This window comes from Lepisosteus platostomus, chromosome 4 (genome assembly GCF_059453375.1).
Source record: "Lepisosteus platostomus isolate fLepPlt1 chromosome 4, fLepPlt1.hap1, whole genome shotgun sequence".
NCBI lineage: Eukaryota > Metazoa > Chordata > Actinopteri > Semionotiformes > Lepisosteidae > Lepisosteus > Lepisosteus platostomus.
The window spans coordinates 42,684,325-42,706,662 of record NC_142614.1 but is presented as its reverse complement, the minus strand read 5'-3'; the positions used below and the strand labels follow the sequence as shown (position 1 = coordinate 42,706,662).

Sequence of the window (22,338 nt, the reverse complement as noted above, 5' to 3'; positions counted from 1 at the left end):
GGAATCAGATGGATGGGCCAGGATTATAAAATGCAAATAAGTTTAGAAAAGCCAAATATTGACAGCTCGGGTTCTTTTTCTGTTGACTTATTTGTCTACATGTACAGTATTTATATAAGAATATCTTATATGCTTTAGTATGAATATATGTAATATTTGTTTCTTATATTTCTTTTCTGATAATAAAACACTTTTGCAGCAAAAATCAAAAGATTGTTGAAAATTAAATGAAATCCCAAGTGGTTGAAAGTAGTGATGTTGGAAAGTATACAAAATGCATTTTAGGAAAAAGTAAAAAATCTTATAGTTCCCTGGTTTAGTGTTGTTCTGAATTGTCTATAGATGGAAAAAGGGTGAAGTTTATTAAAAACTCAACATTTTACAATTTAGGGAGTAGAATTTAAGAACAGAAACGGTTACAGTTTGAATATATCATGGTGACCTAATGGAAAGGAACAGTTACTCTGAGCTACAATTTCAAATATCAGTGAAACATAGTGGGAGTCTTCAGTTAGGTTTCATGCTTGATTACACAAATCTTATTTTACCAGTTTTTCTTCCTTTTTTTTAAGTGTATCATAGATCTTCATCATTCCATTCTTAGATGCTAGTGTACAAACATTTTAGATGTTCAGCAATCACATGCACATACAGAAGGTGTCTTTTTTACCAAAGTGTATTGCATGTGCATCTTAAGTATGAAGTTTAAATAAAGGATATTTCATATATAGTAGCACATCGAACGAGATACTGCTGCTTGCAGTATTAAACCAGTGGCACTGGTTTCCTTCTCTTGCAGTTACTTTTTTTCAGTCTTCATAATGCACCTGAAAAGATACATCTTCGTACCATCTTGGAGAATATTGCAATAAAATCCTTACAGATTACACTGAAAAAAATAATAAAATGAAAAACTTAAATATGTGTAAGGATCATCTATCAATGTTTGAGGAATTAAGGATATTAAGTGTAGTGCCTCCTCCATTGCAGGACAGTCCTCAAAATTGCCAGTTCTGAATTTTACCCAAAACCTTTTACCCAAATGTTTTGGCATATGTTGTTCTGATAATTGAAGAATGTAAATGTTCCTTCTTAGATCCCGATGTTCTAAGACATAGTAATTTATCACTGTGTTTTACTTTTATAAAAAAAAAAACTCCCTTATCTTTTGCTTTGGCAAGCATAGTGTTTTGCTGCTGGTGAAATGCCAGGAAGTCACAGAAATATGTTAGCTTCAGCAACTCAAATGTTATTACCTACAAAAACTTAGAAAGTAGAACACTAATTATTAGATCTTGACGATAAGAACTTAATATAATATTAGTTTAGTTTTATTATTCAATATGCTCTGTATTTATTTTAACATACAGTATATTGTTTGTCATTGCCTTTGCTATTTAATTTTTTCATCTTCTATAGTACATGCACTGTTTTGATGTTATGTGCTAGGTATGTTTGGATTATTTTCATGTAAGCAATTAATCCCTGGGTCTGATAATGTCTGTGTTTCGTCATGAAACATGCCTGTAAATTCCCAAGGCCAGAAAACCTACAACTTCAGCTTTTTATGTTTCCTCGCATTACTTATTTAGTTCTAAGTTTTTATTATCAGAAATGGAGGGAGGAGTTCCCCCATTATCACATATGTCCTTTGTAACATAAGAATAGCTCAATCAATACTGATAGTTATTTAACAAGGGCCCGCAGAGCATGCCATACTACAGTGTTCTTCTTGTCTGTAGGGTAGTCATCTTTAAATCTAAACACTGTGTTAATAAAAAAGTCAAATTATTCATTTTATTTTACAATACATAATCTGATAGTCAGTTCAAAAGGTGTGACAATTTTGTAAAGGCTACATTTCCAGAATTAGATATGGTATGGTCAGACTAGTACTATAATTACATTAGAAAGATATAAACCTGATTGCTTATTAAGTAGATCTTTCCTTTCTTTTTTGCATTCCTGTTCATTGTGTTTGGAAAACACTTTGAATGTAGTGATATTAAGAGTGAAATAATTCTGTCATTACATTTTAACCATAAGCCAGCTGTTGACAACGTTCTAAGAGTTATTTGAGAGGGTGGGGAATGGCCTACAGTGCCTTGCGAAAGTATTCGGCCCCCTTGAACTTTTCAACCTTTTGCCACATTTCAGGCTTCAAACATAAAGATATAAATTTTTTATTTTATGTGAAGAATCACCAACAAGTGGGACACAATTGTGAAGCGGAACGAAATCTATTGGATTTTTGAAACTTTTTTAACTAATAAAAAAATGAAAAGTGGGGCGTGCAAAATTATTCGGCCCCCTTGCGTTAATACTTTGTAGAGCCACCTTTTGCTGCGATTACAGCTGCAAGTCGCTTGGGGTATGTCTCTATCAGTTTTGCACATCGAGAGACTGAAATTCTTGCCCATTCTTCCTTGCAAAACAGCTCGAGCTCAGTGAGGTTGGATGGAGAGCGTTTGTGAACAGCAGTTTTCAGCTCTTTCCACAGATTCTCGATTGGATTCAGGTCTGGACTTTGACTTGGCCATTCAAAAACCTGGATACGTTTATTTGTGAACCATTCCTTTGTAGATTTTGCTGTATGTTTGGGATCATTGTCTTGTTGGAAGCTAAATCTCCGTCCCAGTTTCAGGTCTTTTGCAGACTCCAACAGGTTTTCATCCAGAATGGTCCTGTATTTGGCTGCATCCATCTTCCCCTCAATTTTAACCATCTTCCCTGTCCCTGCTGAAGAAAAGCAGGCCCAAACCATGATGCTGCCACCACCATGTTTGACAGTGGGGATGGTGTGTTGAGGGTGATGAGCTGTGTTGCTTTTATGCCAAACATATCGTTTTGCATTGTGGCCAAAAAGTTCGATTTTGGTTTCATCTGACCAGAGCACCTTCTTCCACATGTTTGGGGTGTCTCCCAGGTGGCTTGTGGCAAACTTTAGACGAGACTTTTTATGGATATCTTTGAGAAATGGCTTTCTTCTTGCCACTCTTCCATAAAGGCCAGATTTGTGCAGTGTAAGACTGATTGTTGTCCTATGGACAGACTCTCCCACCTCAGCTGTAGTTCTCTGCAGTTCATCCAGAGTGATCATGGGCCTCTTGGCTGCATCTCTGATCAGTCTTCTCCTTGTCTGAGCTGAAAGTTTAGAGGGACGGCCAGGTCTTGGTAGATTTGCAGTGGTCTGATACTCCTTCCATTTCAAGATGATCGCTTGCACAGTGCCCCTTGGGATGTTTGAAGCTTGGGAAATCTTTTTGTATCCAAATCCAGCTTTAAACTTCTCCACAACAGTATTACGGACCTGCCTGGTGTGTTCCTTGGTCTTCATGATGCTCTCTGCGCTTTCAACAGAACCTTGAGACTATCACAGAGCAGGTGCATTTATACAGAGACTTGATTACACACAGGTGGATTCTATTTATCACCATCAGTCATTTAGGACAACATTGGATCATTCAGAGATCCTCGCTGAACTTCTGGAGTGAGTTTGCTGCACTGAAAGTAAAGGGGCCGAATAATTTTGCACGCCCCACTTTTCATTTTTTTATTAGTTAAAAAAGTTTCAAAAATCCAATAGATTTCGTTCCACTTCACAATTGTGTCCCACTTGTTGGTGATTCTTCACATAAAATAAAAAATTTATATCTTTATGTTTGAAGCCTGAAATGTGGCAAAAGGTTGAAAAGTTCAAGGGGGCCGAATACTTTCGCAAGGCACTGTATGTACAAATTCATTGATACTTCTAAGCTGTGTTGAAAATAACTTGGATAGCAGCAATGTGTGCATTACTCCTACAGGTAATTTAACACTGAAATAGGCATAGAAAATAAATGAAAAATAGCATAGAGTGATGCCCCTTACTCAAGGAAGGAGAATAGAAAGTTTCCTCGTTGTTTTCTTCTTTAACCTTAGCAGCACTGGTCTGATATTTTGTGTGAATTAAATTGTCACAGGATACCTTCTCCCTCAGGACTTTACAGTGTAGAGAACCCTGTTACTTCTCAGTGGTTACTTCTCAGAATGCCACTTCTGGCAGAAAAGGGTGCCGTCTTTGTGATAATTACCCTGTATAGTGTTATTTTTTAAAGGATTTTACTTGAACACTCAATCAATCAATTTGTAAACACTATACCATGATTTTAGATAAATTTAGAAAATTAATTGGTATAATGTAGCCAGGGATGGCCAGCTGCAGTCTTTTAGGAGGTGTATTTTTATTTCAAATCATATCATTTAATGTTCGTTTCCAGTGATGTCTTAACGACCATATTAAACAAAACCCTTGGTTAATTCAACAGTTCAACGTTATTTGTAATTATACTTACATAGGTGCATAGTATACTGAAAAGTGTTTCTCATTAGTCACTCAGGTGCAGTATATAAATAGAGCAGAAAACAAGACAATAAACATTAACATTAACACAATAACAATACAGTGTAATAACATAACAGTGTAATCAAAACTGTGTAAATACGCAAACAGAGAAAAGAAAACAACAGGACAAAAACAGTGCAAACATAATGCGGTGATTAATAAATATTACAACTAGTACAGTTTTAAGTACAATTTCGGCTTACATTCAGTTGTCGTGTATGTAGTGGTGTTGGAGTACAGTCATTGTGGGTACAGGAAGAAGTGAGGAGAGATCATAGTATGATGGGAGGGAGTGGGGGCGTCACCAGCTTGATGGCTCTGGGGAAGAAGCTATTTTGGAGTCTAGTTGTTTGCGACTGGAGCGTCCGGAACTTTCTGCCAGATGGTAGGGGGACAAACAAGTTATGACTGGGGTGAGTGGGGTCAGACATAATTTTAATGGCTTTTTTCAGACTTCTGGTGTTGTATATTTCCTGGATGGATGGTAAGGCACTGGCGATGATGTGTTGAGCAGTTTTGACCACTCACTGCAGAGCCTTTTGGTCAGATGCGGCTCTGATACAGCTGGTCAGTATGCTCTCCACCGTACATCTGTAGAAGTTGGTAAGGATCTGTGGATGCAGGCGTATTTTCTTCAGCCTTCCTAGGAAGTACAGCCGCTGTTGTGCCTTCTTGATGAGACTGGAGGTGTTGAGTGCCCATGTGAGTTCCTTAGAGACGTGTACACCTAGGAATTTGAAGTTATTCACCATCTCCACCGCAGACCCTTCGATGTAGATGGGGGAGTGGACTTTTCCTTGTCTCCTGAAGTCAAAGATCAGCTCTTTGGTCTTGCTGATGGTGAGACATAGGTCGTTGGTTCGGCACCAGTCTGCAAGTTGTTTTATCTCCTCCCTGTCTCATCATTGTCAGTAATCGGGCCTATGACTGTGGTATTGTCAGCATACTTGATGATGGTGTTTGTGCTGAATTTGGCAGTACAGCAAAGAACTTGGCAGTCTTGAAGATTACATGTCTAGATTAAATAGAATGAGAACATTTACATCTTTCACCTCCAGTCCACCATGTTCCCTTACATCAGTTTCAACGTAATGTAAAGCTATAAAGATTGCATGGAGTGGTTTGTGCGATAGGCAAACTGGAGAGGATCAAGTGTTTTTGGAATGCAGGCTTTAATGTGTGGAATAAGTAGTTTTTCAAAGCACTTCATTATGATGGGGGTGAGTGCAATAGGGCGGTAGTCGTTCAGGCATGTGGGTGCGGATTTTTTTGGCTGGCACGATGGTGGTTGTCCTGAAGCAGCTAGGTACAGTGGCCTGGGCCAAGGACAGGTTGAAAAAATCACAATATAATTTTCCAAGTGTTTAGAAATGTATGATGCAGAATTGAATTTCTACCTTTTCTCTTAATATAAATGTGTGTCAATATAAATGTTTGATTTTATGAAATCTTCAAACACTGCTTTTGCTCTTTTAAACCTTGTCCTGAATAAAATATGTGCAAAAGTACTTATAGGGAGTCCCTTGTTATATATTTGCTTCAGGTGGATCTGGATCCATTTTGAATCATCCCTTCTTGCACTGAATTGTGCAATGAATTCAGATTAAAAAAGTCTTCTTAATTGAATAGGTCTTAAACTTTTTAATCTAATTCTGTTTTCTGATTATTCAAAAATAAAAAAAACGTTTGTCATACGAGAAAGCATGCTTTCAGCTTGTCTGATAACAACACCAGATAACTTGAAGGTGTTCTGATATAACTTAAAATGTAAAGTGATAATTTGCATCAATTAGAAAAATGCTAACATAGTATAACTAGGAAACACAGTGGTGGTAAAAATATCGACTATGACTTTTAGCATGTTTTATCTTTGCTTCCACTTTGTGTCACAAGTGTAGTGCAAGTGATGATGCAGGTGCTGAACATTAGAAATGCACATTTGCTGAGTAGCCAATTGTATGTAAATACAGGTGGCATGCTGACCTTTCCTGACATTCACTTCACATCCCCTGTCCCCATGTGCAACAGCTCCTTGGCTCAATCTACATCAGCTTCCACTTCATCAAGGATCCCTTGGCTAAGCTCTTACTCCCTCTGCCATTTGAGCCAATGCCAAATCTGCACCAAATTACACTACTTTCTTACCAACATACTTCTGCAACATTATAGTTTTTCTAAAAATATGAAAACGATGCTTTCTGCAAAGTCTTTCTACATGAAACAATACTTTATTTTAAATGTTTTTGTTTTCCAGGGAATATGGTGCAATTGACGATGTTGACATTGATTTGCATATTGATGTCAGTTTCCTAGATGTAAGTTATATATTTTTTTTCATCTGTAGTGATATTTGGAATCAACATTACTTGCGCATACTATAAAATATGTTAATGTAAAGATCAAATTGCAATTGATATTAAAGCAGTATGGATAACACGTTTAGATTTCCAGTTTGTGTCAAGAATATGTTTTAGGTGGTGTTCTTGAGCAAAGGAGAACTGACTGAGATTTTTCATGTTACTGAAACGTTTCATATTCAGCATACTGTACCTGTTTAAAATGCTTTCAATTATTTGTTTTTAACAGGAAGAAATTGCTCTTGCCTGGGATGTAATCAGGAAAGAGCCTGTGATAGTGCGGTTACATTGTTCACTCACCCAGTATTTGAATGGCCCAGGTTAGACAATGTTTTTTAAAAATGTTTTCAGTTAATAATGTTCTGGATCATGTGTTCATTTTTTATACCTACCAGCCTTATTATTAATTATAATTTTAACCCTTTAAATTTCAGGATTGGATTAATTAATTCATGGATTAATTTATGTTAAAAGTTTAAAATATAATTTAAAGTTGCCCATAAAGATTTGTCAATGAGTCCATAATACACAGATGCTTGTCATTATGGAATACCTAGTGAAATTTATCCCAGTGTGTTATATACTATATAGTAGGTTTTTAAATATTACATTTAAATGTTTCTGTAGCTCCCTAAAACTGCACTTTCAGATTGCGTTTTGAATCTGAACTATTGAAAATTTCAATAACATGAAAATTTCACTTAATAATAAAAGTTTTCATGTTCGGTAGATGTTTAATGGACTTACTCATCTTGCTTAATTAAACATAAAAAATCCATTAAAATGTATCATTGTGCTAGGTGATCCCTAAATGAGGATTCTTCCTAAAAATTTTATCCTGAATATTGTGTTTAAACAATAATGACTTCTCTATTTTCAGTTCCGACAGTTGATGTATTCCAGGTCTCTACAAAGGAGAGGTTTGGACTCGGACATCAGTTGAAAAAGTAAGTTTATGCATGATTTGTGCAGAAAATTATCTTTGGTTGCCTTATATCCTAATGTAATTCATAAACAATTAATGTACAGTACTACCATAATGTTGACACAGCACCGCCTTTTGCTTTCATTACTATTTTTTACACTTTGGGGTGCACATAAGCATATTTGTATGAGAGGAATAAAATATTTTCTTCATATATATACAGTAAATGGACCAATATTTAGATGTACCAGTACCAATAATAACAAAAGGCATTTGGAGCTGTAGTGTTTGTCAGCATTAAGAAATCAAATTCTATGTATCTATATGTTAGTCATGTAAATGACATTATGTAAAACATTATTAAACAATATAAAATATCATTATGTATTTTTTTTAAGGATAATGCAGACATTTGTCACTCAGCAATGGAAGCATCAAAGTAAAGAAAAGATAAATTGCCCACATAGCAAAAAACAGACAGATAAGAAGGTGAAGTCTCCTCTGCACATCTTTTCAACTCTGCGCAGGTAAAGATATTTAATGTACTAATATTCAGTTTTATACATTTAAAGCTTTGCTACAATATTTGTAGTTTAGACAGTAATCAAAATATCTTTCAGGCAACAGTTGAAAATATTTAATGAGAATATTTTAGTGCATTTTGCATATTTTCTAAAAATTACAAAATTACAGCATATTTAAATTGTTTAACACTATCCAGAATCTCATTTTTGTCACATCTACAAGCATCGATGAAAGCTCTCTGGAGAAAAGCAAGTATGATTTTTTGCAGGTGGTGTAAATTTTGTTTTTAGTTTTAGGCCTTGTGATCCATGAACAAACAAAAGTACTAATCTCAATATCAAAAGCCAGACAGTGTAAAGCCTGATACAAAAGACACTGCAGACTGTGATAGCTTTGTGTTGCTGACTGTTCTCTCTTTGTGGCTTTGCTAAATTCAACAAGCTAATTTAATCTGTGTCCATGAATGAATCTCAGTGGAGGTTTGCAGTGGTGACATATCTTTTATGGGAAATAATCTTTTAAGCATGAAATTATAATTATGGAATAACAAGCAACACAGAAAACATGGTCAGGTAATGGGTAGTAATGCAGCCCAAGACAAAATAATTTTAACACATTCAGGACTTCTTGTTTATCATTCCTTTTGTATGTTTATCCTCAATATTTATTAATATAGTGTTAATGATTAACATTTGGGGCTGTGAAGGGTGGTAGTTTTGGGTTCATGTTCCAACTGTGGACATTGTTTTGTCTTTGAGTTTGCCTCTAGTCCACTCAGCCGTATAAATGAATTCTAGCATTGCTGAGAGTAACCCTATGATGTACTACTAGCATGATGTACTAGCTGGGAGAAACATACGCTCTCAGTCCACTTATAATTTAAAAAACAATTAATAAAAACTGAGATATAGTTCAACTAGATGAACCACTAGTTTCAGCAGGGAACTTCTGTAAAAGTGGAACTTTTTTTTCTCTTTTATATCATGCAATTCCAGATCACCAAGCTATCCTCCGCCTGGATGTGGAAAGAATAAAACAAAATTGAAGGCAGAACAAGATGGAGTGTCAAAGTCTCATAAACTGTTGCGCAGGACTTGTTCAAGTACAGTTAAGGCAGAAGATGGAATTGCTAACAAGTCCCATAAACCTCTGGGGCGCTCTTTATCAAGTGACCCAAGGGCTGAGCAGACAGTGGCCTTGAAACCCCACAAACTCCTGAACCGGCCCTGTTCTGCCTCTTTGAAGCAGGATGATTGTGCCTCTTTAAAGCCTCATAAACTTCTACCAAGATCATGTTCAGGAGATCCTAGATGTGAGCACAACAGCAACCTTAAGCCCCACAAGCTCCTGAGCAGATCTTGCTCAAGCACTATTCGGACAGAGGAACTGGACGGACTTAAGCACCACAAGTTGTTAAGCCGGTCCTACTCCAGCAACACCAAAATGGGCAAAACCGAGCTCTTCAAGGAGCCTGTTTCTGAGGGCAGGCGACTCTCTCTTACCTCAGGGCTTATTGGCATGCTAGCGCCATCTTTGTCCTCTCAGCCAACTGTAAGTACTGAAACACAAAGATGCTATATGTTTCAGACATTTGATTGTGGAACTGGGAAGTATTTGGCTTATCATGTTCATGCTTATACATATTCCATCAGGGAGTTATTGTGATTTTTAGCATAATGTAATTTTGCAATTCTTGGAAATGGGTAATATTTTGTTTTTCTTGAAAACAACTAAGATTTTTTTTATTTTCCCTAATAAAAAGTCAGTTTAATTAGAATTGGAAAAGAGCATTGTCCCAAAAATTAAATGTGTTTTTCGCCATCGATTGTGACAAAAGTTTGAAATATCCTGTTTAAGTCTACACCAGTTCAGCAAAAGCCATTACTGTAACTACACTTTAGTCTACATTTTGCGGTATAACATGTTTTAAAGTCAATAATTTGGTAAATGTGCTCCTTTAAATAATAATAACTCACAGTCTTAATTGGTCTTCGCTAAGTGTAATGTAACTAAATAATAGTGTGCTGAATTTTTCAGTCTTGCTCAAATTGATAATACTACAGAAGATGTTTATTTTTGCAGATGTACATTTTAGATTCATTTGTTATTTGTAATGTTTGGTTTATATATTTAGTTATTTTTATTAAATTTTACGGAGAGTAGTGAGAGAGTAGTTCAAGTAGTGAATGAAGAAGGTGGTGATCAAAATCTCATGTATAGTGTGTTGACATTTCTACAGGAACCTAAATCTGCCTCTTTTACGTTAGTCGTACAATTTTAAGACTGAGAATATTATCATTATCATTGTAGCCAAACTGTGGAGCAAAGTCAATCCCAGTGAGAGATCGAGGCTTTCTTGTTCAGGTAAGTTCTAGTAATGATGCTTCTTGAACTTGCCTTAACTTTATAAATATTAATTGTTAAAAAACATCTATATTTTTGTTTGCCTTTAGACCATGGAATATGCTGAACAGAGAATACCAGTACTTAATGAATATTGTGTGGTATGTGATGAACCACATGTGTTCCAGAATGGACCAATGTTGAGAGTGAGTATTTTACAATAAATCAGAATTAGTCATTTTGTCAGCTTTGTACAAACTATTGTGTTTCTAATACTTTGAATCAATAGATTTACCAAATAATGATATTTCTGGGGACCAAGGACATCAACAACATCATTTACTGATCTCCTGAGGTGAATCTGTAGACACAAAAAGACAGTACAAAGTAGAAATTGTACTTTTATCATAATAAATGTGTTGGACGTGAATATACAGTGCAACTTACATTTTATGGATATTTATCTGTCCAACTCTATGATATATGCTGACAGTTTTCTAGATCTCAGATCCAATATGCATACAGTAATACTGTATATACTGTATAGGGTATCATATCATAGGGTATCATTATCATTATTAGGGTATTATAGGGCCTGTCTTACAAATTCCTGTTTGGTTGCATCAAAAACAAATTCAGACGGCTTTACAGTTAGATATAACCTAGAAACCAATTCTCATTTAGTTTTTTGTTGCTCAGTTTTCATAGGAAAACATGTTCACACTATCACAGAGTAAATGATTTTAATAGAAGAAATGAAAAATGTGATTTTTATAATAATTGTTCTAGATTCATATATTTTTTTGCAGTTTAATGCGAAAACTATTGTTATCATTTGGTTTCATCCAGTGACAAAAACAACATGGTGAGCAGAGAGTGATTTTGCTAACAAGGACATGGGGATTTTCATTAAAATACCATGCTGCAAGTGACAAGAGTCCAGGGTTGAATAAATTAGGTGTTTTAATTATCACTAGTCAACTTGGAATGAAAATGTATCTTTTTGTTTTAAAGAGATAATGCAGTATTCCACAGATACTGTTTCTACAACCATGCATGCAAACACTTAAAAATTCATGTCAAAGCAAAACCAGATGATTATGAAATGTTTTAGCACCACCTTTAATAATCCATTATGTTATCACAAAATGTTTTGACACAGTTTTACACAGATTCATTGGAAATTGTTTTGGTAGTTTTAATGGACAGTATATTTTCCTGTCATTTGGAAATTTTTACAGTTTTGCAAATTCACAATTTACAAAGCCTAATGTACACTAGTGGTGTTTATTAAAGTTGCTATTAGAAAAGTTAATAAACTTCTTCTTTTTTGGTGCTTCAAGTATTTTGAAGGCTTATTTAATTTGGAAATGTGTATGTTGAATTTTGCATTTCATGAGTATCTGCTGGAGCTGTGCTTCTGGAGCACCAACATTCTAAATTTGAGAGCTCATCTCCAGTGAGCTATGGCACAACTTAAGCAGAGATTTATGTCTCTCTGTATGATAGCCATGTGCCCCAAAACATCTGTGTGCTACATTGCCAGTTTTGAAAATCATACTTCTCAGTATGGACTCCTGAGTCACAAAAGAAACATTCCTCTAGTACAGGAAGGAGAGAGCTTGTACTGACTCATCATTGCATTGTCCATGGATACACTAAAACATCCATAAAGAAATGCTTCAGACTTAGAATGACACAGGGCAATACAAGCAGTCCCATAAGTTTAAAAGCAGCAATATTCTACATTCATCTTGAGTGTATAGCTTTTAAAGCTACCTTTAAGTAGCGTTCAGGTAAATATCTGTATCATAATGAGTGAAAGGTGAGTGCTTTAGGTGAACTAATTTATACAAGGCATTGTTGGGAGTTTGGAATTATTGTATTTGCAGGGATTGTTTGCTTGCAATAACCAATCTCCATGAACAAATTTGTAATTCCGAAGCATTTTTATAGCATTAGTGATACTACAGAATTTTTTACTAATAAAAAATATTTTACTAATACTAAAAAAATGATTTACAGCTTTAGTTTATTTTTCTCTTTTGTGTAATTGTTTAGAAATCTTTTTTCATTGCCTTGATATTTGAATTTAAGTTTCCAAAAATCTGTAAATCTCCTTGCCAACACAGAGGATTTGTATAGATTTTTTTTAATGTCTTAATATTATAGGGATATGTATTTGTGTATTCATCAACTTACTTTGCACATAGAACTCTCTAGAACAAAGGTTTGCAAACCACTGTTTTATATTTTATATTTCAGATTTTGTGACAATAATTTTATTGTTTAATATCAAGATTTACTCAATTCAGGGGAGCCGTAATGGTAGTATTCTAGAAAGCAATTCTTACATGTCTGGAACCAAGAAGTCAGATAAGCTCATTGCTGTAAAGCAATACCTAACCAAACCTGCTTCCTCCATTGTCATCTAAAGGGTTTTGAGTTGGAACCAGCAGTGGTGAAGTTTCTTCAGTGCTTTATTCAATACATCTGTCTCTCTATGCAAGGACCCATGAAAGACATGTTTGATGCTATTTGTGAAATAGTCTGCGTAGTGTTATGTTCAAGTGCTCTATTCTAAGGTGATTGTACAGTATTGTACCCTTTTCACATTTCCATTAGCATGTGCATTAGCTAATTAATAAATATCAAATACCTGAGTCTTATATATTAGTTCAGGTCAATACAACAATAAGAAACAGTTCAAACAGCCAGTCTAGAAGGTCTTACATACGTGATAAAATACAAGAGACTCCCAGTAATTACTCAGTGATTCAGAGTGACAGTGGACTAGGAGCTTCTCTTTGGGGTTAACAAGACTACATGTGAAAGTATTTTGAGATTTCTGTAGAAAATAATGAGAATTCATATCCTCAATATGTGACTGTGAGTATATTCCTCACATCTGGAGGTCAACATATTTAATGTAAATAATAGATGTAGCAACAGTAATTGGCATTTAATTCTGTATTCTGGCTTCTTGTTATCATGTCTCAAATATATCAAACCACAATTAAGTTTATTTAAAGAAGTATGTTTCACAGTTTTTCAATTTCTGACATCTGATCTGTGCAAGGCTTTTAGTAATAAAGTTACTAAGTGTGGATAACAATGAGTTATTCAAGGTCTTTAAGCCTGTGATTTGGACTTCATGCCTGAAGAATATTGTGGAATACTACCACAATCTACACTACAGTTATGCAAATCCATTTCTGCCTTGACAAAGTGAACAGAAGATAACGTTACAGGACCTGAAAGAGTACCATGCAAAGGATTAACTGGCCAATTTGGCATTCATGGAGGTATTCACTTCACCTCAAATAGTCATGGTTTAATCAATGTTATCCCAAGAATGTTTCAGAATCAACAATAAAAATGAACCAGACAACCAAAATAGAAACGAAGGCAAAGTGCCTTTATAATAAAGAGCAGGAGAGGCACTTGGATATAGGGTTGTGGAAATCTGGAACAAACTACCTAGTCATGTTCTTGAGGTTGATACCATTTCTTCTTTCAGCATATTTTAAAATTACTGGAGCTGGCACAGGGTCCAGCAGTTTAGATTGACTTTGCCTTTTCCATTCAGAAAAATGAATAACTCTTCTCTGAAAAATCAGATTGAAGGCTTCTTTATTCAGTCTAAAGCAGCCATATCACCCTGCAACTCACAATTGACAACCCACTGAAGCTAAGCAGGTGTGAGCCTGGTCAGTACCTGGATGGGAGACCTCCTGGGAAAAACTAAGGTTGCTGCTGGAAGAGGTGTTAGTGGGGCCAGCAGGGAGCACTCACCCTGCGGTCCATGAGGGTCCTAATGCCCCAGTATAGTGACGGGGACACTATACTGTAAACAGGCGCCATCCTTCGGATGAGACTTAAAACCGAGGTCCTGACTCTCTGTGGTCATTAAAAATCCCAGGGCGTTTCTCGAAAAGAGTAGGGGTGTAACCCCGGCGTCCTGGCCAAATTTCCCATTGGCCCTTACCAATCATGGCCTCCTAATAATCCCCATCTATGAATTGGCTTCATTACTCTGCTTTCCTCCCCACTGATAGCTGATGTGTGGTGAGAGTTCTGGCGCACTATGGCTGCCGTCCCATCATCCAGGTGGATGCTGCACATTGGTGGTGGTGGAGGGGAGTCCCCATTACCTGTAAAGAGCTTTTAGTGGAGTGTCCAGAAAAGCACTATATAAATGTAAGCAATTATTATAATTATAATAATAATAATTATTATTAAAGAATTTCAGTTCTGTTCATTTATACCCTGTATGGTACATATACTGTATATTATGTGAATGGTCAAAATGTCCCACTTCTGCTTTCTTAAACCATGAAACGTAATGTCCTGCATCAGTGTGAGGGTATTCTATTAATATAGACTTTATGTGATTTGATGTTTAATTACACCAGCAAAATAATAGTCATAAACATCTTCTATCTTAATTTTATGGCAGGAGCTGAAGTGTAAAATTGATTAATTCTATCTTACATCTTAAAGCTAATGTAGCATGACCATGGGTTTTTAGCACTCCCCCCCAAAATACATGATAATAAATAATAATGAATATTAATATTTATTGTAATTGGTGGTCGATGAACCATTTTATGAATTATCTTTCCTGTGCAGTATCACTTGGAATGTGCAGAGCAGTTTACTGTTATTACATGGATATGTGCTTATATTTATCAACACATTTATTTTATTTTATTTATCTGCTTGATCAGGAACTTCTTTTTTAACATCTTAGGCCTCAGTAATGCTATCTGGCATTATGTTTTTATACAATACAAAAATAAAATTTAATACAAATCTGGAAGTATGCTGAGTGCATAGGGGTTTAAAATAAAAACTGTATCGTTGTTAATTTCACTTAATTTGCTTAAAATTGTGCAAGTTATGAAAGGGACACATCTCCAAACAGACAGATAAATTATACAAAGCGGTCATCAGCATGTCCAAGGACTGCGTTTATTGTGATGCAAAGACATCACAGAGTACAATCAAAGAGCAATTAATGAGATATTAGTACCACAGCTGTTCATTGCTGTTAACTAGAGCATTTACTTCCATCTGAAAAACTAAAAGATATTGGGTCTCTTTTCATAGCAATAATAAGAATGCTGATGATTGGGTTGATAGTGATTGTGACCATTTTTTTAATTTACAGTGCCTTGCGAAAGTATTCGGCCCCCTTGAACTTTTCAACCTTTTGCCACATTTCAGGCTTCAAACATAAAGATATAAATTTTTTATTTTATGTGAAGAAACACCAACAAGTGGGACACAATTGTGAAGTGGAACGAAATCTATTGGATTTTTGAAACTTTTTTAACTAATAAAAAAATGAAAAGTGGGGCGTGCAAAATTATTCGGCCCCTTTACTTTCAGTGCAGCAAACTCACTCCAGAAGTTCAGCGAGGATCTCTGAATGATCCAATGTTGTCCTAAATGACTGATGGTGATAAATAGAATCCACCTGTGTGTAATCAAGTCTCTGTATAAATGCACCTGCTCTGTGATAGTCTCAAGGTTCTGTTGAAAGCGCAGAGAGCATCATGAAGACCAAGGAACACACCAGGCAGGTCCGTAATACTGTTGTGGAGAAGTTTAAAGCTGGATTTGGATACAAAAAGATTTCCCAAGCTTCAAACATCCCAAGGAGCACTGTGCAAGCGATCATCTTGAAATGGAAGGAGTATCAGACCACTGCAAATCTACCAAGACCTGGCCGTCCCTCTAAACTTTCAGCTCAGACAAGGAGAAGACTGATCAGAGATGCAGCCAAGAGGCCCATGATCACTCTGGATGAACTGCAGAGAACTACAGCTGAGGTGGGAGAGTCTGTCCATAGGACAACAATCAGTCTTACACTGCACAAATCTGGCCTTTATGGAAGAGTGGCAAGAAGAAAGCCATTTCTCAAAGATATCCATAAAAAGTCTCGTCTAAAGTTTGCCACAAGCCACCTGGGAGACACCCCAAACATGTGGAAGAAGGTGCTCTGGTCAGATGAAACCAAAATCGAACTTTTTGGCCACAATGCAAAACGATATGTTTGGCGTAAAAGCAACACAGCTCATCACCCTCAACACACCATCCCCACTGTCAAACATGGTGGTGGCAGCATCATGGTTTGGGCCTGCTTTTCTTCAGCAGGGACAGGGAAGATAGTTAAAATTGAGGGGAAGATGGATGCAGCCAAATACAGGACCATTCTGGATGAAAACCTGTTGGAGTCTGCAAAAGACCTGAAACTGGGACGGAGATTTATCTTCCAACAAGACAATGATCCCAAACATACAGCAAAATCTACAAAGGAATGGTTCACAAATAAACGTATCCAGGTGTTTGAATGGCCAAGTCAAAGTCCAGACCTGAATCCAATCGAGAATCTGTGGAAAGAGCTGAAAACTGCTGCTCACAAACGCTCTCCATCCAACCTCACTGAGCTCGAGCTGTTTTGCAAGGAAGAATGGGCAAGAATTTCAGTCTCTCGATGTGCAAAACTGATAGAGACATACCCCAAGCGACTTGCAGCTGTAATCGCAGCAAAAGGTGGCTCTACAAAGTATTAACGCAAGGGGGCCGAATAATTTTGCACGCCCCACTTTTCATTTTTTTATTAGTTAAAAAAGTTTCAAAAATCCAATAGATTTCGTTCCACTTCACAATTGTGTCCCACTTGTTGGTGATTCTTCACATAAAATAAAAAATTTATATCTTTATGTTTGAAGCCTGAAATGTGGCAAAAGGTTGAAAAGTTCAAGGGGGCCGAATACTTTCGCAAGGCACTGTATACAGCATCTTTCATGACACATTATCTCAGTTTTATGACAGGATTAAAAAAGCACTGGCATAGCATGTTACCTTCATTTCAGCACTCTAAAGCACTATGTATGTCACCATACTGTATTCATAAATATATAACATACATTACATTAGCAAATGTAAACAATTATTGTGTGATATCTTTACTACTGTATTAAATATTGTGTGTAGCAATATGGGAAAGGCATTAGCAGAATGACTCCTCAAACACAAAAATCCAATTGCCAAGCTCCAGTCCAAGATTTTCACATCACTATTTTACAGTACTACACAACAGAGCTAAAAACAGTATGCTATTTGTATGCTTTTTTTATACTTGTAACACATATTTATGTGTCATGAGAACTGTTTTCTTTCATTTTCTGCATTGGTGATGTATTAAGAAAAACAAAAAATGTACCAAAATACTTTTAACATTAGTGTGTAGTCTTTTTAAGTCCTAAAACCAACACTCCTGCTTTTTTATAGTTACCCTAATTGGAAAAAAATAAATAATTTTCCATTAACTCACTATATGGTGCACTTTTCAAAAACACATCCCTAGCATTACCAACGTATCTCTGTATTTATCTTTGGGAAAATAAGTGTAAGAGCACAAGTAAGAGGTGAATGCTCAAACTGGGTCGATGTAATTAGTGGAGTGCCAAAGGAATCTGCACTGGATCCATTGCTCTACTCAATTTATATCTGTGATCCAGATTCTGATGTACTTATGTTTATTTTAGATACTATATACTGTACGGTATTTACTGACCAGGTAAATATACAACTGTCCAGATGTTTTCCATTTTATTATGGACAATTGCAGAGTATTGCATTCCCTTAGTTTTCAAGCTTGGTAAGATCTCTTACAATATTATGTACAGTTTTGTCAACACATTATTAAAAAGATATTGCTGCTCTGAAATCAATGCAGAGAAAACTTACTAGATACATTCTGGGGTTTAAGGGGGTGTTCTACTCTGACAGGCTGAATAACTGAACCTTTTTAGTCTTCAATAAAGAAGACCAGATGTAAATAGAAATTCAACCCAATGGACATCTTCAGAATATACAGGCAAATTTCCAGGTATTCTCAGCGCCATGTTTTGCGATTCAGAACGAGGCTTCAAAACGTCCAGTGGTGTGCTGCAGCCTTTTCACATTGTAAACAAATAGGCTTGTGAATACATCTCTTTTAATCCAATAGAAATATTGCTTTCGATTTCAAGACGGTTTTGCCAAGAAATACTACTTACTTGTTAACTCGGACCACATTGGAACTACAGTGAAATATCTGCGGCACAACTTGTACGAATTTGCTCGTACATCACATTACTTTAGTCATCGTTGTGACTAGTGAGCAGGAAGGGCTACACAACATCGCAATTCATGGGAACTCAAATGCGCATTTGTGGCAACATGGTGACTTACAGTACTTTTACAAAGTTCATGATTTTGTGCTTAATTTAACATTTATGAAATTATTTTGTTACCAAGATTTGATAACTGGTCATAGAAATTGGGACGGCAGTCTTCTAAGGATTGGCTATATGAAATCCCTGGATTGATTAGCTTCTAACAACCAAATGGGCTAGTTGGTCTTTTATAGTAAGAATGGTTTATAGAGAACTTTTTAAAGGCTTTGATTTCTCACCAAGAATCCTGTGCATTAGAAACTTTTTAAAAATGCTCATCAGTATTTGTAACAGTTGTTTTTGTTTGTAGCCCACAGTATGTGAGCGAGAGCTGTGTGTGTTTGCTTTCCAAACACTGGGAGTAATGAATGAAGCTGCGGATGAAATTGCTACCGGAGCCCAGGTACAGCATGATTATTTTTTTAAATATTTTTTATGTTGAGTGACAAGAGACTAAGTTGATACTGTGCTGCCACAGGACAAAAATGTGTATTGTCATTTAAATTTAAGAAGTATTGATTTTCCAATAATCAGCAAATACAGCAAATAATCAGATCCAGACACTAGCTTGCTATGCAAGTAAATTATAACAGTATTACACCTCCTATAGTCAGGGAATGGAGATTAGACACCCATTCTTCATTAAAATAACAAATCTAATCCCACAATTCCAACACCTGCCAAAAGAAGAATAGCTTCCAATCCTACTTTGAGAGGAATGGGGAGACTCAATTGAGCTGGCAGCCCAGTATGTCATGTCCTGTCACAGTCTGTCTCACAATAATGTTTTATATGATGTCCAGTATGTCTATGTCCAATAAAATGTTTTATTGTAAATTCTGTAAATGTTATGTTAGTTGCATCTGCTTTGACACCACTGGAGTTAATCGCTAAAGCCAATGAAGCCCTTTGAATTTGAATGCGGAGTGTAAAACAGCATGTAGTTTCTTGGTTACTCTAATTCATCTTGGTAATAAAGTAATTCAGGTGGCAAGCTTAAAAACAGACATTAATTTAAATTACAGCACAACTACACAACACAGGTATTGGCAGACAGAGGAGAGAGAGCTTTTCCTTGAGGTAGGCTGAGGCACCTGTGCCAAAAGTAGCTTCTTGCTGACTTCGTTTTTTAAAAACGGTCTGCACAGTTTGTTCTCATGACATCTGGCAAGTTAAACAAGGGGAAAGTCAACGCATTCCAGCTATAGTTTTTGTTCAGAAAACTCAGACATTCTGGAGGTCAACAAAAAGAAAGAGTCCAACAGTCTAATTTTGTTGATCAGGCGAAAATAACAGTGCGCTCGTGAACACAAGATTTCTTCTTTTTAGGAAGAATATATCGGATAGAATTCCGCACTTTATGGACACACTCTCTCAGCCTGGCATCTTCGACAAAAGTTCAGACTTGGACTGTTGCAGTCACGTGGTTGTAAAAGTCAGATTGCAAATTTAGATGGAGAGATTTAGAGAGCAAGTGGTTAGCCAATGGAGATGTGTTGGGTTAGTTTATAAGGGGCAACAAAAGTTAGTAAGTAGCTGAGATACCATAAGGTTTGGTTATCCAAAAGACAAACTCGCCTCCCTTATTTTCCCACACAAAAAGAACACTAGGCCATTCTGTGACTGAGATCACGAAGAGGGGCCTCTGTGTGCATTTAGAGAGAGGCTCCAGGCTGCTTGGTAAAGGCACACAAAGATTATAAAAAATCTTTAATAACACTAAATTAAAAGTGAAATAATAGGCCTTATTGCTACAATATTTCTACTCTCCTAAACTGTGGTAGACAAAAAAGATGTGTAAAACGGTGCATTATTCACTCTGCAAATTTTAGTTTATGCTTTTACCTGTAAGTGGGTGCTCATTCGGATCTGTCAGTTCACAAGCACACGTGGAATTGCAATATCCTGTAAATGCCAGTATACAAGCCACATCATTCAGATACAAAATACATCAAATACATCTTTATTATTCTTATCAATTTGCATTTGGCAATACTGATAAAGAATAGATTTTGAAATACAGTACGTAAATGATCATACTGGCAATAAAAGTCATCTCCAAATTAACCAAGGTTACCTTTGAGTGTTGCTAACTGCCAAACTGAAGAGTAATATCCAACAAGCATCTATACTTGGAAAATGTTAGCAAACAACCAGATGCAAATCGATCCTTTTTTTTGCAAGGTTATGCTGAGAAATGTGTGTATTCTTTAGAAAACAGACATTTAAAAAAAGTGTCCTGTCAAGATTACATCTTTACAGCAGATAACCGCATTCTAGATAGTAATCTGTAATATAATTAATTTTTTTAACATTTTAGCTGTTTTATATATGTTTTAACTAAGATCATTTTAAATTTGACTGTGTTAAAATTTAAAATGATCATAGTGTTATGGACATTATCATAATATTATATCCCATAGTCTCTCAGCTGATCTTCAGAAGGTTAGATCAGTTCCTGAGTACTGTTTTCTTTACATTTCCTATGCCACACTGACTCATGAAAAAAATCAACTCCTCAGGAAAAAAAACAACAAACTTTAACAGATTTGTATGCTGATTTTATGTTATTGGTGGCGGTTTACAGTGAAAAATAAAGCTTAGCTTTTACATAAAGAAGCTCTTGGTAGTTATTTCTTATTCTTAAGATGTATAGGGCACACATTAACTACATTTGTATAAATATTAAATAAACTGTTCTTTAAATAATTAGTTGCTTACTGAAATGTGAATACTAAATAAGTCCAATGCAGTATATTCAGTTTAGTTTCCTTGTTGCCATAAACCGGATGTTACACTTTCTGCTTAAAAGTCATGTACACTTTTCTTTTGATTTTCCTGCAGGTTGTTGATTTGTTGGTCTCCATGTGTCGATCGGCCCTGGAATCCCCAAGGAAAGTTGTGATTTTCGAGCCATATCCTTCAGTGGTTGATCCTAATGATTCTAAGACACTGGCCTTCAACCCACGGGTATAATTTATAATCCTTCTTCTGCTGCTTCTCCTTCTATCCTCCTCCTCGTTCTTCAAGATAGAAGATTGGGCACAGCCACGCATTTTTAACTGTGCTTGGGATTTCCGCAGATTTACAACTTTGGAGCCAGTTGTGTTTAAATTAATTGAATACGGTTTACACAACAAAATGTAAAATGGCTAAGTAACTTGACTCCATGTACTTCTACAATGTAGCTCCTACAAACTTTATAAGAGTGGTGTATTACTCTTTATTAAAAAACTCATGAAAGACATCATAGAGAAATGTAGTGATAAATTGCTGCCATTCAATTTTCACGTATAAACTACTGTGTAATCCTTTATTGTCTATCCTGTGCACAGAGAAACTTAATATATTTCTTGGAACTGGACAGGGAATATTTTCCACAATATTTTTACATGGTGTGCTTGTTGTACACAGCTAATGTAAAGGTATTTTTTTTTCATTACAGAAGAAGGACTATGATCGAGTGATGAGAGCCCTTGATAGCCTTACATCAATCAGAGAGATGACACAGGTAATACTGCAACATTTATATACTTATAGTTCGATAGTTTTTAGTGTTTAATACTACTTTAC

General features: G+C 35.9%; 1 protein-coding gene across 1 annotated transcript in view; it reads left to right on the top strand.

Moving 5' to 3' along the window:
• parp8 (poly (ADP-ribose) polymerase family, member 8) overlaps nucleotides 1-22,338 on the top strand; it is a 102,853-nt gene that overhangs the window by 67,911 nt on the left and 12,604 nt on the right. The window contains exons 8-17 of the mRNA XM_088629524.1: nucleotides 6,639-6,699; nucleotides 6,971-7,061; nucleotides 7,622-7,688; nucleotides 8,065-8,193; nucleotides 9,187-9,742; nucleotides 10,502-10,555; nucleotides 10,645-10,740; nucleotides 19,076-19,168; nucleotides 21,610-21,735; nucleotides 22,211-22,276. Coding sequence (XP_088485650.1) covers nucleotides 6,639-6,699; nucleotides 6,971-7,061; nucleotides 7,622-7,688; nucleotides 8,065-8,193; nucleotides 9,187-9,742; nucleotides 10,502-10,555; nucleotides 10,645-10,740; nucleotides 19,076-19,168; nucleotides 21,610-21,735; nucleotides 22,211-22,276 — 1,339 coding nt within the window. The remainder of the gene's footprint in view (nucleotides 1-6,638; nucleotides 6,700-6,970; nucleotides 7,062-7,621; nucleotides 7,689-8,064; nucleotides 8,194-9,186; nucleotides 9,743-10,501; nucleotides 10,556-10,644; nucleotides 10,741-19,075; nucleotides 19,169-21,609; nucleotides 21,736-22,210; nucleotides 22,277-22,338) is intronic.